Here is a 21038-nt window from a genome sequence, read left to right as displayed (position 1 = left end):
CAGTGAGGATTGTGTTGGGCAGCCCAGAAGCATCAGCACACTTCCAATGCCAACATAATATGCCTGCAATTCACTAACCCTAACCATACATCTTTGGAATGTGGGAGGAAGCCAGAACATCCGGAGGACTCCCAGATAGTCATGGGGAGAGCATCTGAACTCTGTGGGAATTTAACCCTGAACTTACAAGTGATGCACTAACCACTACACTACTGTGCTGCGAGAGAGAGAAAGTAGTACTACAAAAGTATTTGGAAACCAGGATGAGAATTTCTAAAAGTATGTGGTTACCATACCAAGACCCAACACCAGGCAGAGAGCCTGCATTGGAGGATGAACATGACGCAGTCTCTGCTGGGGTGATGGGTGAATGTGATTTAGTGTGAGGCGAGCTCAAGGGTGAATGGAATTTGGTCTGAGTCAGGGTGAGATGGTGCGGGTTGGGAGTGGCATCAAGGTTTGGTTGCCTGACAGAAGAAGCTCAAAATGTCCTGAAGGGTGTGTTTGATTCCCAAATGCCACAGGGCTTGTTGGGGAGGAGGGACAGATGGATTAGAAATGATTGGAGGCTATGGTATATGGTTTAACATAGTTCTATGGTTGGACCTTCTCTAAGATAGATCCCTCCTTATGAACATTATCATAGGATTCTCCAGAAGGTCATTCATGGAAACATCTGCATTCTTCTTTCCAAAGGAAAAGGTAACTAATTAAAATATTTCCTCTGAGGGCCAAAGGATAGACCTGATTTAGGTTGGAAATGTAATGCGGCGGCTTATTAATGCATGCAGGATTGTTAATTATAATTGTCAATGACATTGCGTCAGAAGTGATACTGGAAACTTCACTGGTGCACATAGTTCAGGATTATCAGAGTCTTAGGGGAGTAAAATGATCAGACAGCAGGTGATTTGTTAGTTTGCAGAGACTAAAATTTGTGTGCATCACAATTTGGAGTCTGTGTGTGGGTGCTTATCCTAATGGCACAAGTTCCCAGAATATAATGGACCACTAACAGTCTCAGGAGAATTGCTGGAGCACTCCACATTATGTTTAATTCCGAGCACGCAGTGGAGCTCTGTACCTGTCATCCACTGCACCATTCTCTGCTTTTAGAAAAGTATCATTCGTGCATTCACATAATTTGCAAATTTACAGGATTTCTCAATTTCTTTGATTATCTCAGTGTAACATGTTATTGACTTTGCATCCTAATCTTGAAGAAAATGTCATCCCTTGTCTAGATGCAGTCGAATTTTGTGCCATTTCTTTTACAGTCTCCACCCAGATTAACTTCTGGAATACACTCATGATCTCAAAATTCTTTGGCATTCCTTTGTACATCTCCTGTAGGAATTAAGTGATTTATGTGCACGCTTCTAATTTTATCTTCTAGCTTCATGACAGACCTCTTGGTGCTGCTCACTTCCACTATCACTCCAACATCCCATCTCCAAATGTCAGATCTGTTAGCTGTTGGTAACAGATCAACTTTAGCTCATTGTTTAAAATGTTTACCTTCATGTCTTGAATCATAATTTAATTTCTGTCTCAACTGCTTCTCTTCAATTCTCCCCTCCAAGTTTTGGATGAATCATGTTCTAAGTTTAACGTGCCTAAGTAAGTCTGCACTAGTAAGTCAATGGGAAAATAACCCATTGTGGAGTGTGGAGTGTGGCAAAAGGTTACAGATTGATACCTTATAGTTAAACTTGAGCTCTCCTGTAATACCTGCTCCCTTCCTGTTTCTTTAACTATTCTCATGAGTCTCTGTTGTTTCATTTCATGTTGGCTAATATGGTGAAATAGGTTTACCAGTAAACACCTACTGCTTTTGAGCTTTACGTTGTATTTGTGTAGCCACCCAAACTTCTCAACCTGTAGATTTTCTTTTTCACTATTTATGATCTTGAATGGACAATGACCAACATCTTGTGGAAGCCAATCCATTCTGGCATGAAAGACCGTCAATGACTATTTCACTCCTAAGTTTAGTTTGCAAATACAGGTCACTAACGTGTATTAATTGTGAACAATTGCTGACTCTCCAATACCCACGTTCAACTGAGCAGACACAAGTGGCAGATCCAGTTCAGTCCCACCAACGCTGCAAAGGAACTCTGTGACACATGCCATGGAACCTTGCTTAGTTCAAAGTCACTTTGTAATCACAACAGAGTCCGCTACAATTCATGTTGTCTGATCACTCCTGCACATAGAGTAATAGAATCACAGAACACCACAACACAGAAACAAGCCAGGTATAGGCAGCAAGGAAGAAATGAACTACTTGAGGAATATAAGAAATGCAAGAAAAACAATTAAGGAAATTAGGAGGGCTAAAAGAAGGCTTAAGGTGCTCTAACAAACAAGGTGAAGGAGAATCCCAGCACCTTCTACAGCCGAAGAGCAAGGGACCAAATTGATCCCCTTGAAGATCAGAGTGGTCATCAGAATGAGAATCAGGTTTATTATCACCGGAATGTGTCATGAAATTCGTTGACCTAGCAGCAGCAGTTCAATGCAATACATAATATAGAAGAGGAAAAAATAAAATAACAATAATGAATAAATCAGTAAATCAATTACAGTATACATATAATGAATAAATTAAAAATCGTGCAAAAAACCCCAGAAATAACATATATTAAAAAAGTGAGTTCGTATTCAAGGATTCAATGTCCATTTAGGAATTGGATGGCAGAGGGGAAAAAGCTGTTCCTGAATCGCTTTGTGTATGCATTCAGGCTTCTGTACCTTCTGCCTGATGGTAACAGTGAGAAAAGGACATGCCCTGGGTGCTGGAGGTCCTTGATAATGGACACTACCTTTCTGAGACTCTGCTCCTTGAAGATGTCCTGGTTACATTGTAGGCTAGTATCCAAGATGGAACCGACTAAACTTACGACACTCTGCAGCTTCTTTAGGTCCTGTGCAGTAGCAACCCCGCCACCACCACCTCCCAGCCTGCCAGACTGCTCTCCACGGTACATCTATAGAAGTTTTTGAGTGTATTAGTTGACATACCAAATCTCTTCAAACTCCTAATGAAGTATAGTCACTGTCTTAACTTCTTTATAACTGCATTGATCCGTTGAGACCAGATTAGGTCCTCAGAGATCTTGACACCCAGGAACTTGAAACTGCTCACTCTCTCCACCTGATCCCTCTAAGAGGATTGGTATGTGTTCCTTCATCTTACCCTTCCTGAAGTCCACAATCAGCTCTTTCATCTTACTGATGTTGAGTGCCAGGTTGTTGCTGTGACACCACTCCACTAGTTGGCATATAACACTCCTGTACGCCCTCTCATCACCACGAGATTCTACCAACAATGGTTGTATCGTTAGCAAATTTATAGATGGTATTTGAGCTATGCCTAGCCACACAGTCATGGGTATATAGACAGTAGAGCAGTGGACTAAGCACACACCCCTGAGGTGCACCAGTGCTGATTGTCAGCGAGGAGGAGATGTTATCACCAATCCGCACAGATTGTGGTCTTCCGGTTAGGAAGTCGAGGATCCAATTGGAGAGGGAGGAACAGAGGCCCTGGTTCTGTAACTTCTCAGTCAGGATAGTGGGAATGATGGTAGTAAATGCTGAGCTATAGTCGATGAACAGCATCCTGACATAGATGTTTGTGTTGTCCAGGTGTTCTAAAGCTGTGTGAAAAGCGATTGAGATTGCTTTTGCCGTTAACCTATTGTGACAATAGGAAAACTGCAGTGGGTCCAGGTCCTTCTATGCATGGAGCCAAATGAGATGGGGAAGATCTTAAATGTAGTTTTTGCATTTGTATTTACTCAGGAGACAGACACAGAGTCTAAAAGTTCAAAGTACATCTAAGTCACCATAAACAACCCAGAGATTAATTTTCTTGCGGGCATACTCAATAAATCCATGATAGAATCAATGAAAGACCGCACCAACTGGGTGTTCAGCCAATGTGCAAAAGACAACAAACTGTGCAAGTACAAGAATAAGGAAATAATAATTATAAATAAATAGTCAATAAATATCAAGAACCTGAGACGAAGAACCCTTGAAAGTGGGTCCATAGGTTTTGGGAAGATTTTAGTGCTGGGGCAAGTGAAGTTTTGTGAAATTATCCTCTTTGCTTCAAGAGCCCGATGGTTGAGGGGTAATAACTATTCCTGAACCTGGTGGTGCGAATCCTGAGGTTCCTGTACCTTCTTCCTGATGGCAGCAGTGAGAAGAGAACATGGCCTGGACAGTGGGGGTCCCTGATGACGGATGCTGCTTTCCTGCAACAACTCTCCATGTAGATATGCTCAATAATGGGGAGGGCTTTGCCTGTGATGGACTAGGCTGTATCCACCACTTTTTGTAGGATTTTCCATTCAAGGGCATTGTTTTTTTTCCCCAATAGCAGGCTGTGATCTATAGAAGTGAGGCAAAATAGCAGGAAGATCATAAACTATATAGGGATGCTATGCTACTGTGCCGCACATCCATGTAGGTGTAGTTAAGATAATAAGTGACATCTTAAAAGAGTCAGTTATTTTCAGACAGAACATCAGCTCTGCTGAGACTAATGGGTTAGGACTTTATTTCCTGAAGTGCAGGAGAATGAGGGAACATCATATAGAGGTATACAAAATGGCATACATTAAGAGCAAGAGAATAACCAGAGATAGTATAGGACTACCTAAGGATAAAGTGGGGAAACATTTGCTTGCATGTGGTGGATGTGGGTAAGGTTGTTAATGAGTACTTTACTTCAGTATTTACCAAGGAGAAGGAAGTGGTGGATAGGGATATCAGTGCCAAGTGTATTAATACACAAAGGCATTTTAAAGGAGGATATAATCTTGGGTCTTTTAAAGAGCATTATTGTGGGTCCTGGGTTCCAATCCAGCCAGCCAACTCCCCTGCACCCTTTCCATCCGCAATGGGTTATGAGCTGGTGATCCCTTTGGAAATTCACCCGGCAGAAGGCAATGGCAAACCACTGCTGTAACTTGCCTCGTACGCGATCCCCACTACGTCAGAGAGGCGTGGAGGGAAATCGCCCGCTAACCAGAGAAACTCCGGATGCGACGTATGTTTCCTTTTCCCTGCTGTGGATAGGTCCCCAAGCCCTGATGGGTTATTGAGAGTGGCAATGGATGAGATTGCTGGGGCCTTGACCAATATGTTCATTTCTTCCTTAGCAACAGGTGAGGTCCCAGAGGACTGGTAAGTAGTTAATTAAGACCTTAAGACAGGTGCAGAATTAGGCCATTCAGCTCATTGAGTCTGCTCTGCCATTTGATCATGGCTAATGTTGTTCCATTATTCAGGAAAGTAACCAAGGATAATCCTGGAAACTATACACTGGTGAGTCTCACATCAGTAATAGGAAAGGTACTGGAGAGAATTCTTAGGGATAGGATTATATGAGCATTTGGAAAATCATGGCCTAATTAGGGAGAGCCAGCATGACTTTGTGCGAGGCAAGTCAAGCTTTACTAATTTGTTTGAGTTTGTACAAGGTGATAAGGGTGAATGATGAAGGTAGAGCTGTGAATGTTGTCTACATGGATCTTAGCAGGGTGTTTGAGAAGGTCACTCATGGGAAACTCATCCAGAAGATTAAAATGCATGGATCCATGTCCGAATTGGCCTTTAGGATTCAGAACTGGCTTGCTCATTGAGGACAGAAGATAGTGGTCAAAGGGACTTATTCTAGCTGGAGGTCTGTGATTAGACATTTTCTGCAAGGATCTGTGCTGTTTGTGATGTACATAAATGACCTGGATGAAAATATAAACAACAGGAATTCTACAGATGCTGGAAATTCAAGCAACACACATCAAAGTTGCTGGTGAACGCAGCAGGCCAGGCAGCATCTCTAGGAAGAGGTACAGTCGACGTTTCAGGCCGAGGCCCTTCGTCAGGACTAACTGAAGGAAGAGCTAGTAAGAGATTTGAAAGTGGGAGGGGGAGGGGGAGATCCAAAGTGATAGGAGAAGACAGGAGGGGGAAGGATGGAGCCAAGAGCTGGACAGGTGATAGGCAAAGGGGATATGAGAGGATCATGGGACAGGAGGTCCGGGGAGAAAGACAAGGGGGGTGTGGAACCCAGAGGATGGGCAAGGGGTATAGTCAGAGGGAGAAAAAGGAGAGTGAGAGAAAGGATGTGTGTATAAAAATAAATAACGGATGGAGTATGAGGTGGAGGTGGGGCATTAGCGGAGTTAGAGAAGTCAATGTTCATGCCATCAGGTTGGAGGCTACCCAGACGGAATATAAGGTGTTGTTCCTCCAACCTGAGTGTGCCTTCATCTTTACAGTAGAGGAGGCTGTGGATAGACATGTCAGAATGGGAATGGGATGTGGAATTGAAATGTGTGGCCACTGGGAGATCCTGTTTTCTCTGGCGGACAGAGCGTAGGTGTTCAGCAAAGCGGTCTCCCAGGCTGCGTCGGGTCCCCAGACAGTCCTTCCAGGTGAGGTGACACTTCAACTGTGAGTCGACTGGGGTGATATACTGCGTCTGGTGCTCCCGATGTGGCCTTCAATATATTGGCGAGACCCGACGCAGACTGGGAGACCACTTTGCTGAACACCTACGCTCTGTCCACCAGAGAAAGCAGGATCTCCCAGTGGCCACACATTTTAATTCCACATCCCAATCCCATTCTGACATGTCTATCCACGACCTCCTCTACTGTAAAAATGAAGCCACACTCAGGTTGGAGGATCAACACCTTATATTCCGTCTGGGTAGCCTCCAACCTGATGGCATGAACATTGACTTCTCTAACTTCCGCTAATGCCCCACCTCCCATCGTACCCCATCCGTTATTTATTTTTATACACACATTCTTTCTCTCACCCTCCTTTTTCTCCCTCTGTCCCTCTGACTATACCCCTTGCCCATCCTCTGGGTTCCCCCCGCCGTCTTTCTCCCTGGACCTCCTGTCCCATGATCCTCTCATATCCCCTTTGCCTATCACCTGTCCAGCTCTTGGCTCCATCCCTCCCCCTCCTGTCTTCTCCTATCATTTTGGATCTCCCACTCCCCCTCCCACTTTCAAATCTCTTACTAACTCTTCCTTCAGTTAGTCCTGACGAAGGGCCTCGGCCTGAAACGTCGACTGTACCTCTTCCTAGAGATGCTGCCTGGCCTGCTGCGTTCACCAGCAACTTTGATGTGTGTTGGATGAAAATGTAGATGGGTGGGTTAATAGGTTTGCAGATGTTACAAAGATTGGTGATGTTGTGGATCGTGTAGAAGACTGGCAAAGAACACAGCAGGACTTAGATCAGTTCCAGATATGGGCGGAGGAATGGCAGATGGAGTTTCACGTGGCCAAATGTGAAGTATTGCACCTTGGATTCAAGATTGTTTCATGTCATTTCCTGTACACAAGTGCAAGGAGAATTATTACTCTGAAACTGATGCAGTGTAAAAAAACTACAGAAGATAAAGAACATAATAATAACAACTAGATAATAAATACAATTACATAAGATAGTTTATGTACATAGATTGATTTCATGTCCATAAAATGACTCTAGACTGTACATAAGGTGACTAACAGGAAATAATAAAGTAGTGATGCAGTTAGTGGGAGGACGTGTTGATCAGACTTACTGCTTAGGGAAAGTAACTGTTTTTCAGTCTGGTAGTCCTGGCATGGATGCTATGTAGCCTCCTCCCTGAAGGGAGTAGGAGAAACAGTCCATGAACAGGGTGGGTGAGATCCTTCATTATGTTACTGACCCTTTCCTGACACCTTTATGTATCTATGCCATTGATGGCAGGTAGGCTGGTTCTGGTGATGCCTTGTGCAGTTTTGAATCCCCATGGACAGCCTTCCTGTCCGCTGTGGTGCAGTTTCCCTACCAAGCAGTGATGCAGCTTGTTAGGTTGCTTTCTACTGCGCATCTGTAGAATGACATGAGAATGGATATGCAATTCAAAACCAATTTCCCCTGGGATCAATAGAGTATGACTATGACTATGACAATGCCCAGCTCCTTTCAGCCTCCTCAGAAGGTAGAGGCGTTGTTGAGCCTTCTTGATTGTGTAGGATGTGTTCTAGGACTATAAAAGCTTGAGTGTGATGTTCACTCCCAGGAGTTTCAAACTGCTTACAGTTTCCACTGCTGTGCCACTGTTGTAAATGGTGCAAAGAGCAGCGCGAGTTCTCCTGGTCGATAACCATCTCCTTTGTCTTGTTGACATGAAGGAAGATGTTATTTGCCTGGCACCAGGCCTTGAGCTCGTCCACCTCCTCTCGGTAGGCTGCATCATCATTGTTGGTGACGAGCCCCACCACCGTCATGTCATCAGCGAGCCTGATGAGATGATTGCTCAGATGTTTGGCTGTGAACAGAGTGTACGGCAATAGGCTCAGCACACAGCCCTGGGCAACAGCCACGATGAGGATGAAGGAGAGGGTGGAGTGGTTATGCCTCCTGATTATCAGAGGTCTGTTCACTGGGAAGTCCTACACCCAGTTGCACAGTGGGGTACTTAGACCAAGGGGCAGGAGCTTGTTCTCCAAGGTCTGTGGGATAATAGTGTTGAATGCTGAACTGAAATCCAGAAACACCATTCTGACATAAGTGTGCGGCAGGTCAAATGTAAAGCGACAGTACTCTGTTAAGAGCAAGAACTTTAATAGTGTTGATGAGCAGAGGGATCTTGGGATCCCAGTTCATAGCTCTCTAAAAGTGGCTTACAGGTTAACAGAGTGGCTAAGAAGGCATTTGCCTTGCTTGCCGTTATTAATCGAGGCATTGAGTTCAAAAGTCAGGAATTTATGTTGCAGCTTTATAAAACACCCATCATTCCATGAGGGAATGTACATTGTGTAGGTTTCATACAAAAATATATGTTCTCATGCATGAACATTAACCTAGCAAGAGTTTTAGCTTCTAGCAAGCATTGTTAAGAATGGCTTTCAAAGCACTGGAAACAATGCCCCTGTACCAGGTAGATGGAATGAGTTGGGGGTGGGTGGCAGGGAAACAGGAATTAATTATCATACAACATTAATGTTAGTTTGTGTATGATTTTCTTCAGGCATCCGGGTGCTATGTTTGGAAATTTTCTCAGTACATCCTAACCCCAGTGCTTAAAATATTACTGGAACGTGAATCAATAAATTTTAATCGGTCAATAACAAGTGGAATGTGAATCAACAACTCTTAATTGGTCAATAACAAGTGGAATGTGAATCAATAAATCTTAATTGGTCAATAACAAATTACTAGGGGTGTGAGAGATCTTCCACTCCCCTAGTAATGCAAACACTGACACCAGTATCAGTTTCAATATTACTCAGGTGCATTGACGATTTGTGTATAAGTGATACCCTTAACAATGTGAGGTGCTCGATTGAACTGCAGAAGAGCATGGCATGGTGGAGAGCAGTTAGCACAATGCTGTATGGCACCAGCAAATACCAATCGGGATTCAATTCCCTCCACTCTCTGCAGGGAGTTCGTATGTCCTCCCACATTCCAGTGATGTATGATTGGGATTACTGAGTTGTGGACATGCGGTGTTGGCACTGGAAGCATGGCAACACTTGCAGGCTGCCCTCAGCACAATCCTCACAATGTATTGGCCGTTGGCACAATCAACACATTTCACTATCCGTTTCAATGGACACATGGCTAATAAAGAATACTAACCTTTATTAATGGGAATTGACTATGTACAAATTCAGATGAGCCAGAGTTTGGTCAAAAAGTTATTTATTAGGAAGGATTTTTAAATAAATTGGAGGTGGCTAGCGAGTGAATTCTAAATGTTGGGCAGAGCTACCTGTCAGCAGATGAAGCCAAATTTATTATGCTGAATTTTAATATCAAAGCAGAAGAGGGAATTCTTTAATAGATAAGAACATTCCAGCACAGAGTGGCTCCAGGGCCAAGTTATGTTAAATATAAAGAGTGACTTTGATAAATAAACCACCACAAATCCTCTGCAGGACTGGTATTTCACCAACATTGTTGACTAAGTTACATGTTGTCTTGGCTAAATTCCTGGAGATCACAGAACTAATTGCAGGTTACGTGCAATGGTGGCAAGTAATGGCGATTATTTATTTGTGTGCAAACCTCAGATCATGCAACATCACCAGCTTTGTTAGTTTGGTAAAACAATTACCCATTGATGTGCATTGAAATGGTCCTTGTTGGTATAGGTTCATTCTCTGTGTGAACCACTATTTCTCCAGAATGAATAGCTGTGGTGTGCCTCTATTCAGAGCATGTATACACTTCGGAGAGTTTGTACACCTTTGTATATTAATGTGATTTGTGTGTAAATGTTGTTATCCAAATAAATATTGCAAAGTGAAGATGCCTTTCTTTATTCTGTCTGATGTAATTTTATCTGGTTTAATCTACATACACTCAGTGGCCACTTTATTAGGTACACCTGCCTATTAATGCAAATGTCTAATCAGCCAAACATGTGGCAGCAACTCAATTCATAAAAGCATGCAGACATGGTCAAGAGGTTCAGTTGTTGTTCAGACCAAACTTCAGAATGGGGAAGAAATGTGATCTAAGTGACTTTGACCATGGAATGATTGTTGGTGCCAGCCGAATATCTCCTGGGATTTTCACGCACAACAGTCTCTAAAGTTTACAGAGAATGGTGAGAGAAACAAAAAAAACATCCAATGAGCGGCATTTCTGTGGGCAGCAAAATGAGAGAGATCAGAGAAGAATGTCCAGACTGGTTCAAGATGACAGTAACTCAAATAACCATGCATTACAACAGAGCTATATAGAAGAGCATCTCAGCATGCAGAACACGCCAGACCTTGAAGTGAATGATCTACAGCAGGAGAAGACCACAAACATAATGTCAGTGGTTACTTTATTGGGTACAGGAGATACCAGAGAGTGTATTATTTCATTGTTTGATATTTTGCCCCTTCTCTTCTGCAACTATTGGGGAACAGATCTACTTACTGTGCTACATCATCTATAGACCATTTTTCATCTGGGAACCTTGAAAGAACCATGGAGGGCTAGTTTAGGCAATTTAGGCCATCTCTTTCAATGCTCTCCTGCACTTCAGTCTCCTTTCCTCATGCCTCCCCAACACTATCATCTAGAACTTGAGACTGTAATCATTATAAGAGTCAGTGTTGCGTCTTCCCAGCTGTAGGGACTCTGGCTCAGTCCTGATTTCATGTCTTGCTGTGCATTGTACACATTCTCCCTGTTACCACGAAAAGTTTTCTGCTGGGTGCTCTGGTTTCCTCCCTCATCCTTAAAGACCTTCACAAAGCCCTTACAAATTTCCCAACATAGGTCAGTGATAATAAAGCTAGTTCTGGTGGGTTAACTGGTGACTATAAATTACCCTTTTACATAGGTAGAAAGGGCAGTTGACAGGCTTGGGAACATAAAACATTACAGGCCCTTTGGCCCACGATGTTGTGCCAACCTCATCACCTAATGTTGCCTTGCTGCTGCTTGTACATGGGAGGGAGGAGCTGGGGGGCATTGGGGTTTTAACATTTAGCTGTCATTCATTCTTTGGGGCACTCTTCTGTTTTGGTGGATGTTTGTGAAGAAAAAGAATTTCAAGATGTATACTGCATACATTTCTCTGACGTTAAATGTACCTGTTGAACCTACTCTAAGATCAATCTAACCCCTCCCTCCCAAATAGCCCCCCATTTTTCTTTCATTCATGTGCCTACCCCTAAGAGCCTCTACTGCCCTAGTTTATTTGCCTCTACCACCAGCCCTAAAATTTACTACCACCACCAGAACTTACGACTCTCTGCGTTAATAAACCAACCTCTGACTTTCTCCCTATACATTCCTCCAAATCACTTTAAAAGTATGTCCTCTCATATTAGCCAATGTCGCCCTGGGAAAAAGGGGCTTGCTCTCCACTTTCTCTATCCTCTTATCTTGTGAGAGAGAATAAGTTACAAGATGGCTCTGGGCCTGTATTCACTAGAATTCTGAAAAATGAGAGGTGACCTCATTGAAAGCTATCGAATGGTGAAAGGTCTTGATAAAGTGGAGGTGGAGTGGATGTTTCCTATGATGGGAAAGTCTAAGACCAGGGGACACAGCCTCAGAATAGAGGAGCGTCCTTGTAGAATGCGGACAAGGAGGAATTCCTTTAACCAGAGGGTGGTGAATCTGTGGAATTCTTTGCCATAGGCAGCTGTGGAGGCCAAGTCTTTATGTATATTTAATGCAGAGATTGATAGATTCTTGATTGATCAGGGCAAGAAGGGATACAGGGAGAAGATAGGAGATTGGAGCTGAGAGGAAAATTGGATCAGCCATGATGAAATGGCAGAGAAGACTTGATGGGCCAAATGGCCTAATTCTGCTCCTATATCTTATGGTCTTATGGACTACAGGGAAATAATGATGGCAAAGAGTTTGCTCTGCCAGGAACCACTGTGGCCCAAGAATCCCCCTTCTATATTATTTAAGTATCCAATTTTTTTTTTGAGAGCTACGATCTGTTACTTCTATACATTAGGTACAGCTATGTGTGAGTTGATGGTAAAGTGAAACCACGTCACTCACTTTAACTGTTAAATATCAAAGCATCTCACCACTCCACTAGGAATTTCATAAAGAATCATAACTGCTTATGAAATTTATCCTGCCACCTACCATTCCTTTACCTATCAAAAATAATAGCAACAGGACATCAAATCCAATGCTTTCATCAACTCGAGCAGAGACAGACACTACAAGCAGATCCATGTTATTCTTTCCCCACCCACTTTTCTTAAAACTCATTCTTCAATTTCTCATTATCTTCCGACTCCCTCCAGCAAAGTTCAGTCAGATTGACTATGGCATCAAATTTATACCTGATATCACAGCACTTCTATTTACATCTGAGAAAGGACCTGTGAATTGAAGTTCACAGCCTTCTGTCAGGATAGTATCAGGTTGCAGGAGGTTTGGTCGGCAGCTCTCCCTTATTAGGAGTTTCGAAGTGATTTGGTATGTCACAGGCTCTTGCAGATTTTTACACAGGTATGGTGGACAGCATTCCGACCGTTTGCTTCACCACCTGGTATGGAGCCTCTAATGCAAGAGGCTGCCAAGCATTGTAGACTCAGCCAGCTTCATTCTGCGCACAACTCTTTCCACTATTGAGGACATCTTCTAGAGGCAGTATCTCAAGCAGCTGGCATCCATCATTAAAGACCCTCACCATCTGGGCCATGTCATTCTTCACCTGCTATCTAACAGACAATGTGTGAGTGAATTTGCGTCTTATAAAATACAGTCCACCAAGAAGACCACAACCTTGTTGTGGTTTGGAGGCTTTTGTGCCTTAGTGACCCAGAGAGCTGTGTTGGCTGGAGTCAGGGCTTTACGCTTTGGCTCTTGGTAGGGTCACCCATGCCAAACAGGGCAAATGGTAGAGGTCAGATTAAGAGTGGTCCACCGGTCCTCTGGGTTCAGGGGTTCCGCTCAGGGTGAACAACCCTGACTTGTGAAACAAATTTATTTTGGAAACAGCAATGAAGAATCCTTCTACATCCGAGTACAACAGTCTCCACCCAGAACTTGCGTGACTGACGGTAGTGAAAACTGAGCAACTCACACAAGAGGGAAGCCCTGATCACCACCAGAGATGGTACCTTCATTTGCTACCCAAAATGCCAGTGGTGTAATGGGCAGCAGAGAAACAAAACACAGTATTCTGACAAAAGACCACATGATACAACAGTATAGGTGCAGCTCTGGTTGTAATGAACAACATGTCACAAATCAAAAAACATGCTAAATACAAGGCTTCACAGGATCAGCAAGGTAAGGAAACAAACATATTCCACATATCGTGACCGCCATAACAACATTGCCAGTGCTCTGACTGGGGACCGTCATTAACTTTGACGCTGCATAAATATGTAGAACTAATTTTTCATAGAAAATGCCGAATTTTCAGAAATCTTAACAATTCTTCTAGGGAGCTTAATAAATCTAGGCCAAGAATTCTCACTTTCAAGATGTCATTAATTAAATAATGTTCCTATCATTTTACATTGGAAACAAAGTTATCTCAACATGTTGTTTTTAATCCTACCATCTTCTGTGGAATCTGGATGTTCAAAAATGGGACAAGGAGAAGCATTATAGCATGGTCTAACTTTGAATACGAGGGTGGCACTGCTGTGCAGTTGGGAGGGATAAGACTTCAGAGCTCCCGTGACCTGGGTTCAATCCTGAAGCCTGGTGCTCTGTGTGTGAAATTTTGCACGTTTTCCCACTGACGAGTGGCTTCCTCTGGGTGCCACAGTTTCCTCCCACACTCCAAAAATGTGTGGGTAGGATGGTTAACTGGACAGCGTAATATGCCCCTCTGTCTAGATCAATGGTTCCCAACCTAGGGTCTGTTCAAGAAACATGTACATGGCCCTGGGAATAACCTTCTGGTGGAGTTGAAATTCATTCACGGCATAAAAAAGGTTGGGAACCCCTGGTCTAAATGAATGGTAGAACCTTGAAGACAAACAACCAGATATCGATTCTGTATTCTTCCCATTTTTTCCATCAAAGTTGATCCAGCCAGGCTTAGTCACTTTATCTCTCATGAAGTGCTACATTCTGCATTTTCTCATGAAGATTTGTTCTATACAGATTAAGGACTGAGCTAAAAGAAAGCCAAAGCATGAGCTCAGAAGGTCCCAGTGCATTTTACAGCCAATGAATTATAAATAGTAGACGCTGCTACATTGTCAGCAACCCAGCAGCCAGTGCATAGGAGTCTTGCAAACAAAAGATGTGAGAAAGGTACCAGGCAATCTGTTTCTGCGATGATAATTGATAAATACTGGCCAGCACGTTGAGAAGATCTCCTCTACTCTACCGTTAAATTATGATGTGGGTTTCTTCCATTCAGGAGGGAGCTTAATGTTTCACTCTGAAGACAGCACCTCCAGTGATGCAGCTCTCCTTCAGCAAGGGTATTATTCCTCCCTCCCCACCCCTCACAACTGTAGGATCCTGCCCGAGCATCGGGAATGTCCACACCGAGCCACAGTCACCAATTCAGGGTGGGGTCATGGTGAAAGATGAAATATACATTTTGCTTTTTTAGAAGAATGAAATAATTGTTATTTAAGAACCATCTCAGGAGATCTAGTAGATCTCATTTGAATCTATGGCAACTATTTTCATAAAATATTGTCCAAATTTTTTTCAAAGGTCCATTGATACGATAATCCAACATTTTGGATTGCATTTTACAGAGAGGAGCTGTACCCAATAGCACTGCACTTATTCAGTTGCTGTTCAAGAAACCTGTGGATGACATTGGGAACAACCTCCTGGTGCAGTCGCGATTTCTCGGAAGTAAGCATAAAGAAGATCCCCACCCTCATCCATTGAACCACAGCCATAGGGCAAAACAGGACAGAACCAGGCCCATCGGCCTATCAAGTCTGTGCTGAACGAGTCTCATTGACCTGCACTTGAACCATAAGACACAGGAGCAGAATTAGGCCATTTGGCCCATCGAGTCTGCTCCGCCATTCAATCGTGGCTGATTCTTTTCTCCCCTTCATACCCATCCTATCCATGTACTTAAACAAACTTCTCATAATTGCTGAAATCAAACCTGGCATCAGCTCATTACACACTCTCGTCACTCTCTGAGTAAAGAAGATCCCCCTCACATTCCCCTTAACCTATGACCTCTAGTTCTAGTCTCACCCAAGCTCAGTAGAAAAAGCCGGCTTACATTTATCTCCTTCGCTCCAGTGAATAAAGTCCTAAGCTATTCAACCTTTCACTATAACCCAGGGTCTCTCGTCCCGGCAACATCCTTGTAAATTTTCTCTATACTCTTTCACTCTTATTGACACATTTCTGGGAGAGTGGTGATCAGAATTGCACACAGTACTCCAAATTAGGACTCACCAAGTCCATAGCTCTAGTCAAATTGTAGGCAGCTCCAATGTCTCACCTGTGCCTGAATAGAATGTCCAATCCATTATACCATCCATACACCCACCTTCACCCCAATTTCTTTAATGTCTTTGGTTAACCAAAACCTATCAGTTGCTGATTTAAAACCAGCTTTGTCAGTCATGAAAGAATTCCAGATTCCTAACCTCTTATGCAAATGGAGCAAAAAAAAAGACCAAACTGCTGGAGGAATTGAGTGGGCCGGGTAGCATCTATGGAGGCACGTTCTGTATCGAAACCCTGCCTCAGCACTGGATATGGAATCATTCAACAGTGCAAAGGAATAAACACAGTGGCAGAAAAGGGAAATCTATCTTGGATCGTAAACAAACCTGCAGTGCAATATTATTTGCCGTGTTGAACCACATATTATAGTGACAAGCAAGCAACAGCCTCGTAAAATTAATAAGCTTGTCAAAGATTATCAAGAAGACAATGCTCCTTAAAGATTGAGAGCTTCATTCATTTTTGTTCTTCAATTTAGCAGCTTTTTACGATCTTGATTCCTTCCTAAGGGACACAGCTACATTATTTTTTATTCAGATTCACCCTGTGCATATTAAAGGGCCTAGGAGATAAGAGAAGAGAACATTTAACTGCAGACGACATTGCTCTTCCAGATGGCTTCTCGTCCTCATTCTGGACCTCAGAAGCTGAGGAGCAATCGGGAGATGACTTGCCCGCGCTCAGAGGTGGGATGGGGCAGTTGGGCCTGGAAGGAGATGGAGTCCTGCTCAGGGGCAAGGGTGATAGAGGCCTGTCTGGTGTGCTGGCTCCCTTGGGCTGCAGTGCGATTGGTGGAACCCCACTCAGCCTTGCCTCTGGAAGCAGAGCAATCTCAGAGCCTTGGTCAGAAAACAGGGCCTCAAAGTAACTCTGGCCAACTTTTGCATTTCGTGCACTGGCCTTGGAAGGTGAGGTCATATCTTCCCTTCGGAATGGGGAGAGATCTCTGCCCCTTCGGTTAAAAGGCCTGTACTCCTGAAAAGAGTGAGCTGCCCACGGACTGACAAATCGCCCATCTGAAGCCCTCAGTTCAGCTTCTGTCCCAGATGCAGCGAGAGATGAAGGTCGGCTCTTCTCCATCGGCTGGTCACCCATCACTTGAGCTGTTGGGTAGGAAAGAGTGGGGGGAGAGAACAGTCAGAGGTCAACATGAACTTCAGAACAAGGGACTGTGCGCCCGAAAGCAGCAGCAGAGATCACAGCAGTTTACCTTTCATCAGGTCTTCATTTCTGTGTTTCAGCAATTCCATTTCACAAGCCATGGCAGCCATCTAAAATAGAAGAAAGGAGCATGTTTACAAAGTTGGTACTTTATCAGGAATTGGATAACAAACTCCCTAAAGAACAGAATACAGAATAGTGCAGTGCAAGAACAAGCCCTGCAGCCCAGTGTCTGAAGTTCAAAGTGAATTTTATTATCAAACTACATATATTACACCATATACAACCCCAAGATTCATTTTCTTGTGGGCATACTCAACAAGTCGATAGAATAGTAACTGTAACAGAATCAGTGAATGGTTGCCAAATTAGGGTTTCCAACCAGAGAGCGGAAGACAACAAACTGTGTAAGTGCAAAAAGAAGAAACAGTAATATCAATAAACATCAAGAACATGAGATGAAGAGTCCTTGAAAATGAGTCCATCTTAATGATGAGGCAAGTGAAGCCTAGTTGAGAGGCAGTAACTGTTCCTAAACCTGGTAGTGCGAGTTTTAAGGCTCTTGTACATTCTTCCTGATAGCAGCAGTGAGAAGAGAACATATCCTGGGTGGTGAGGGTCCCTGCTTATACACGCTGTTTTCCTGCGACAATGCTTCAGGTAAATATTCTCAGCGGTTCGCGGTGCCAAGATTGTGTTTACAAAGCACAATGCCAAATTGAAATTAAACCTCTTCTTTCTATATGGGATTCATGTCCCTCCATTCTCTGCACGTTCATATTTCCTGAAATTGGAACTAGATGGGAGAGTAGTTTAGCTCATGGTGGAACGGTGGAGCAGACTCAATGGGCCGAATGGCCTACTTCTGCTCCTTTGTCTTGTGATCTTGTGATCTAAATGCCTTTTCAATGTCACTATTTTACTTGCTTCCATTACCATCCCTGGAATCCCATCCTAGGCACTTACCATTCGCTGTGTAAAGAAATTTGCACCATACATCTGCTTTAGACTTTTCCCCTCTCATCGCAAACCCCTGCTTTCTATTATTCAAAAGTTCTACCCTGTGAGAAAGATTCCAAATGTACACCCTATCGACGGCTCTCATAATTTTATGAAACCCGTTTTTACTGGGTGTCTCTGGAAATGCGGCTTGTTCGATCTCGCTAACAGCCACAGGGCTCTGCAGTGAGAAACCCACATTTCTCAGGCTCCCATACTTCTAGGGTGTATACAGATTTGGTCCCACCAAACCTGTGAGGTTGGGATGTCTTGCCCACCCAAGCCCTGGTTTGTGTGAGTGTTGTGTGATTTACTGCTCCCCACCCCACAATTACACGTCAGCAAGAAATAACAGATCATACACTACATACAGTGATATATTCATGAATGTTAACTTAACCAAAGAGTTATCAAAGAAAATAACGAAAAAAACCTAAAAAGGTCTATTATAATTAAACAGTCAAATATGCACATAAGTTGAAGCTCATCTTGAACATGTCTGTAACTCACTCGCCGGACCCTCGGTCTGCGTGAAAGCCCACAGCACCTTCCAAATGTTGCTCAAAATCCATCTGGACACAATCGGCTCTCCCACAGGAGTATTGGTCCTTCCTCCTCCAAGCCATTCACTTTCACAAAGCAGCTTATGCAACAGGGACAGCATCCTCAACCATCTTCCCCCCGTCTTCCTCCAGCTCCCACCAAACCAAGACCTCGGCTCACACCAGAGTCCCTCACAAAAGCCGCTCCACCAGCATTCTCTAGAACCTCTCCCAATTCCACCATCCTGACTGGCTAACACCATATTACCAAATTGAACAGCAAAGCCTCTTGTCTCAGCTCAAATCCAAACAGGCTGAAAGCAAAGCAGACTGCTGTACCTGTAGCATAACAGTAAAAATCTTAACCAGGGCATTTATACTTATAACAGTTTTGCCCCTCAGCCTCCAACATGCCAGAGAAAACCACTCAGGTTTGTCCAACTCTTATAGTTAATAATCTGTAATTCAGGCAGCATCCTATTAAGTCTCTTCTGAACCTTCTATAAAACCTCCACATTGATCCTGTAATGGGCTGGCTAAAATTGCACACAGTACTCCAAATGTGGCCTAACCAAAGTTTTATATGGCTGCATCATGAAGAGGTCTTAAAATGTCTTTTAAAAAAATGAAAGGTGGTGGAAACAGAATCAATCAGCTCTTTGAAAAGGAAAATAAAGGAAGCTAGAATTTGTAATTTACAATAAACGTGAAGTCTCAGTCTACCACCCGAATTCAAACCATAATAGGGTCACTATATCTGAATCTTATATAGGCTAGATTATTACCCTCTACAATTTGTATCTTTTATTACTTCACAAGTGATATCTCAGTCTCTAACAATCGTGCTATCTCTATTCTAACTAACAAGATCTCACTGACACAATGTTATTGAGAATTATCGATTAGAGCATTGGCCTAAAGCAGGGGTCCCCAAACTGTTTTTGCACTGCGGACCAGTTTAATATTGACGATATTCTTGTGGACCGGCCAACCGGGGGCGGGGGGGTGGTTGTTCAAGTAGGGTTGCCAACTTTCTCACTCCCAAATAAGGAACAAAAGTAGCAGTCAAATACGGGACACTCGTGTTTACCCCGAGAAAGACTACAATGACTATGAAGCCTCGCGCGGGCACCTGTGTGCGCATGCGTGTACGTGCAGAATTTTTTCTACAAATCGATTTTGGCTTAATCTTCCTGATTCTGATAAGTGAAACTACACTGTACGAACATTATTTCTACTTTATATAGGCTGTGTATTTATCATATCATTCCTGCTTTTACTATATGTTAGTGTTATTTTAAGTTTTACGTGTTATTTGGTATGATTTGGTAGGTTATTTCAAGCCAAAACAGTGCGTGACAGGGAATGAGGAAAGGTGCAGCTGACTCATATCATTTCATATCGCCAAATAATATTGTTTCTTCGCGGCCCGGTAGCACATGCTTTGCGGCCTGGTGGTTGGGGAACACTGGCCTAAAGCACCATAATGCCTCCATTTTTAAATTCTCATCCTTTAAATTGCTTCTCAGTCTTGCCCATCCCCAACTTTTGTCTCCAACAGTCCTAAGATCTTCACTGATTAACTCCAGATCTGTCTCAGCTCTTCTTGTACACTGGCTCCCATTGCTCAACTATTAGCTGATGAAATGCCTCTGCGATTCTCCCTCCCTTAAGACCTACAGTTGAATCTACCTTTGGACATGATGTTAAGCTTTCTTGAATACACCACCAACACACACAAAATGCTGGAGGAACTCAGCAGGTCAGGCAACATCTACAGAAAAGAGTAAACAGTCGATGTTTCAGGTAGAGAGAGGGGTTGGGAGGGTTGATATTTTAGTACGGGTGGGCGATCTGTTAGTTTCTGTGCGAAGGAGGGGTTGGGGTTTGTGAGTTTTATCTCTTTTTCCATGTGGGGGGTGTGGTTGATGTCTTTTCTTTCAATGACTTCCATGGGTTTTCTGTATTTCATGGCTATCTGGAGAAGATGAATCTCAGAGTTGTATTCTGTGTACTTTCTTTGATAATAAAATGAATCTTTGAACTTCTTGCTTAGGACATTTCGTCCACCTCATTGCAAAGTGATTACTGCTTTGTTAGAAATGGAAAATGGCAAAAAGGTTGCACTAAACTTTTACGGAGTGCTGAAACACCAAGATTTAAACTTTAATGCTCTAATGTGCATTTCAAAGAATATTGTGATTACCTTTTGTCTTTTAGTGTGCAATTGGTGCTGCAGCTGTTGCATTTCCTCCTCTAGCTTCTGAAAGTTCTGACAGGCAGCATAGTCCTTCAGCCTCTGGTTCTGCTCCTCTAGACTCCGTTGCTGCTCCTCCTGGGATTTCAACATCTCCCCCACATTCTGTCTCAAGCAAAAAAAAA

At 43.2% G+C, this 21038-nt stretch overlaps 1 protein-coding gene across 3 annotated transcripts in view; it reads right to left on the bottom strand.

Annotated features, from left to right (window-relative positions):
• Positions 1 to 13684: 13684 nt before the first annotated feature.
• The window catches only part of LOC134358361 (protein lava lamp-like), a 145893-nt gene continuing 138539 nt past the window's right edge, over positions 13685 to 21038 (bottom strand). For 2 of the 3 annotated variants that reach the window (XM_063070494.1, XM_063070495.1), the window contains 3 exons: positions 20863 to 21018; positions 17165 to 17225; positions 13685 to 17057 (listed from right to left, as the gene is read on the bottom strand). In XM_063070494.1, the coding sequence (XP_062926564.1) occupies positions 16477 to 17057; positions 17165 to 17225; positions 20863 to 21018 (798 nt within the window). In that variant the 3' untranslated portion in view covers positions 13685 to 16476. The remainder of the gene's footprint in view (positions 17058 to 17164; positions 17226 to 20862; positions 21019 to 21038) is intronic. The other variant, XM_063070496.1, reaches the window with a different exon arrangement.

This window comes from Mobula hypostoma, chromosome 18, assembly GCF_963921235.1.
Source record: "Mobula hypostoma chromosome 18, sMobHyp1.1, whole genome shotgun sequence".
Taxonomy (NCBI): domain Eukaryota; kingdom Metazoa; phylum Chordata; class Chondrichthyes; order Myliobatiformes; family Myliobatidae; genus Mobula; species Mobula hypostoma.
This window is presented reverse-complemented; position numbering and strand designations above follow the sequence as displayed.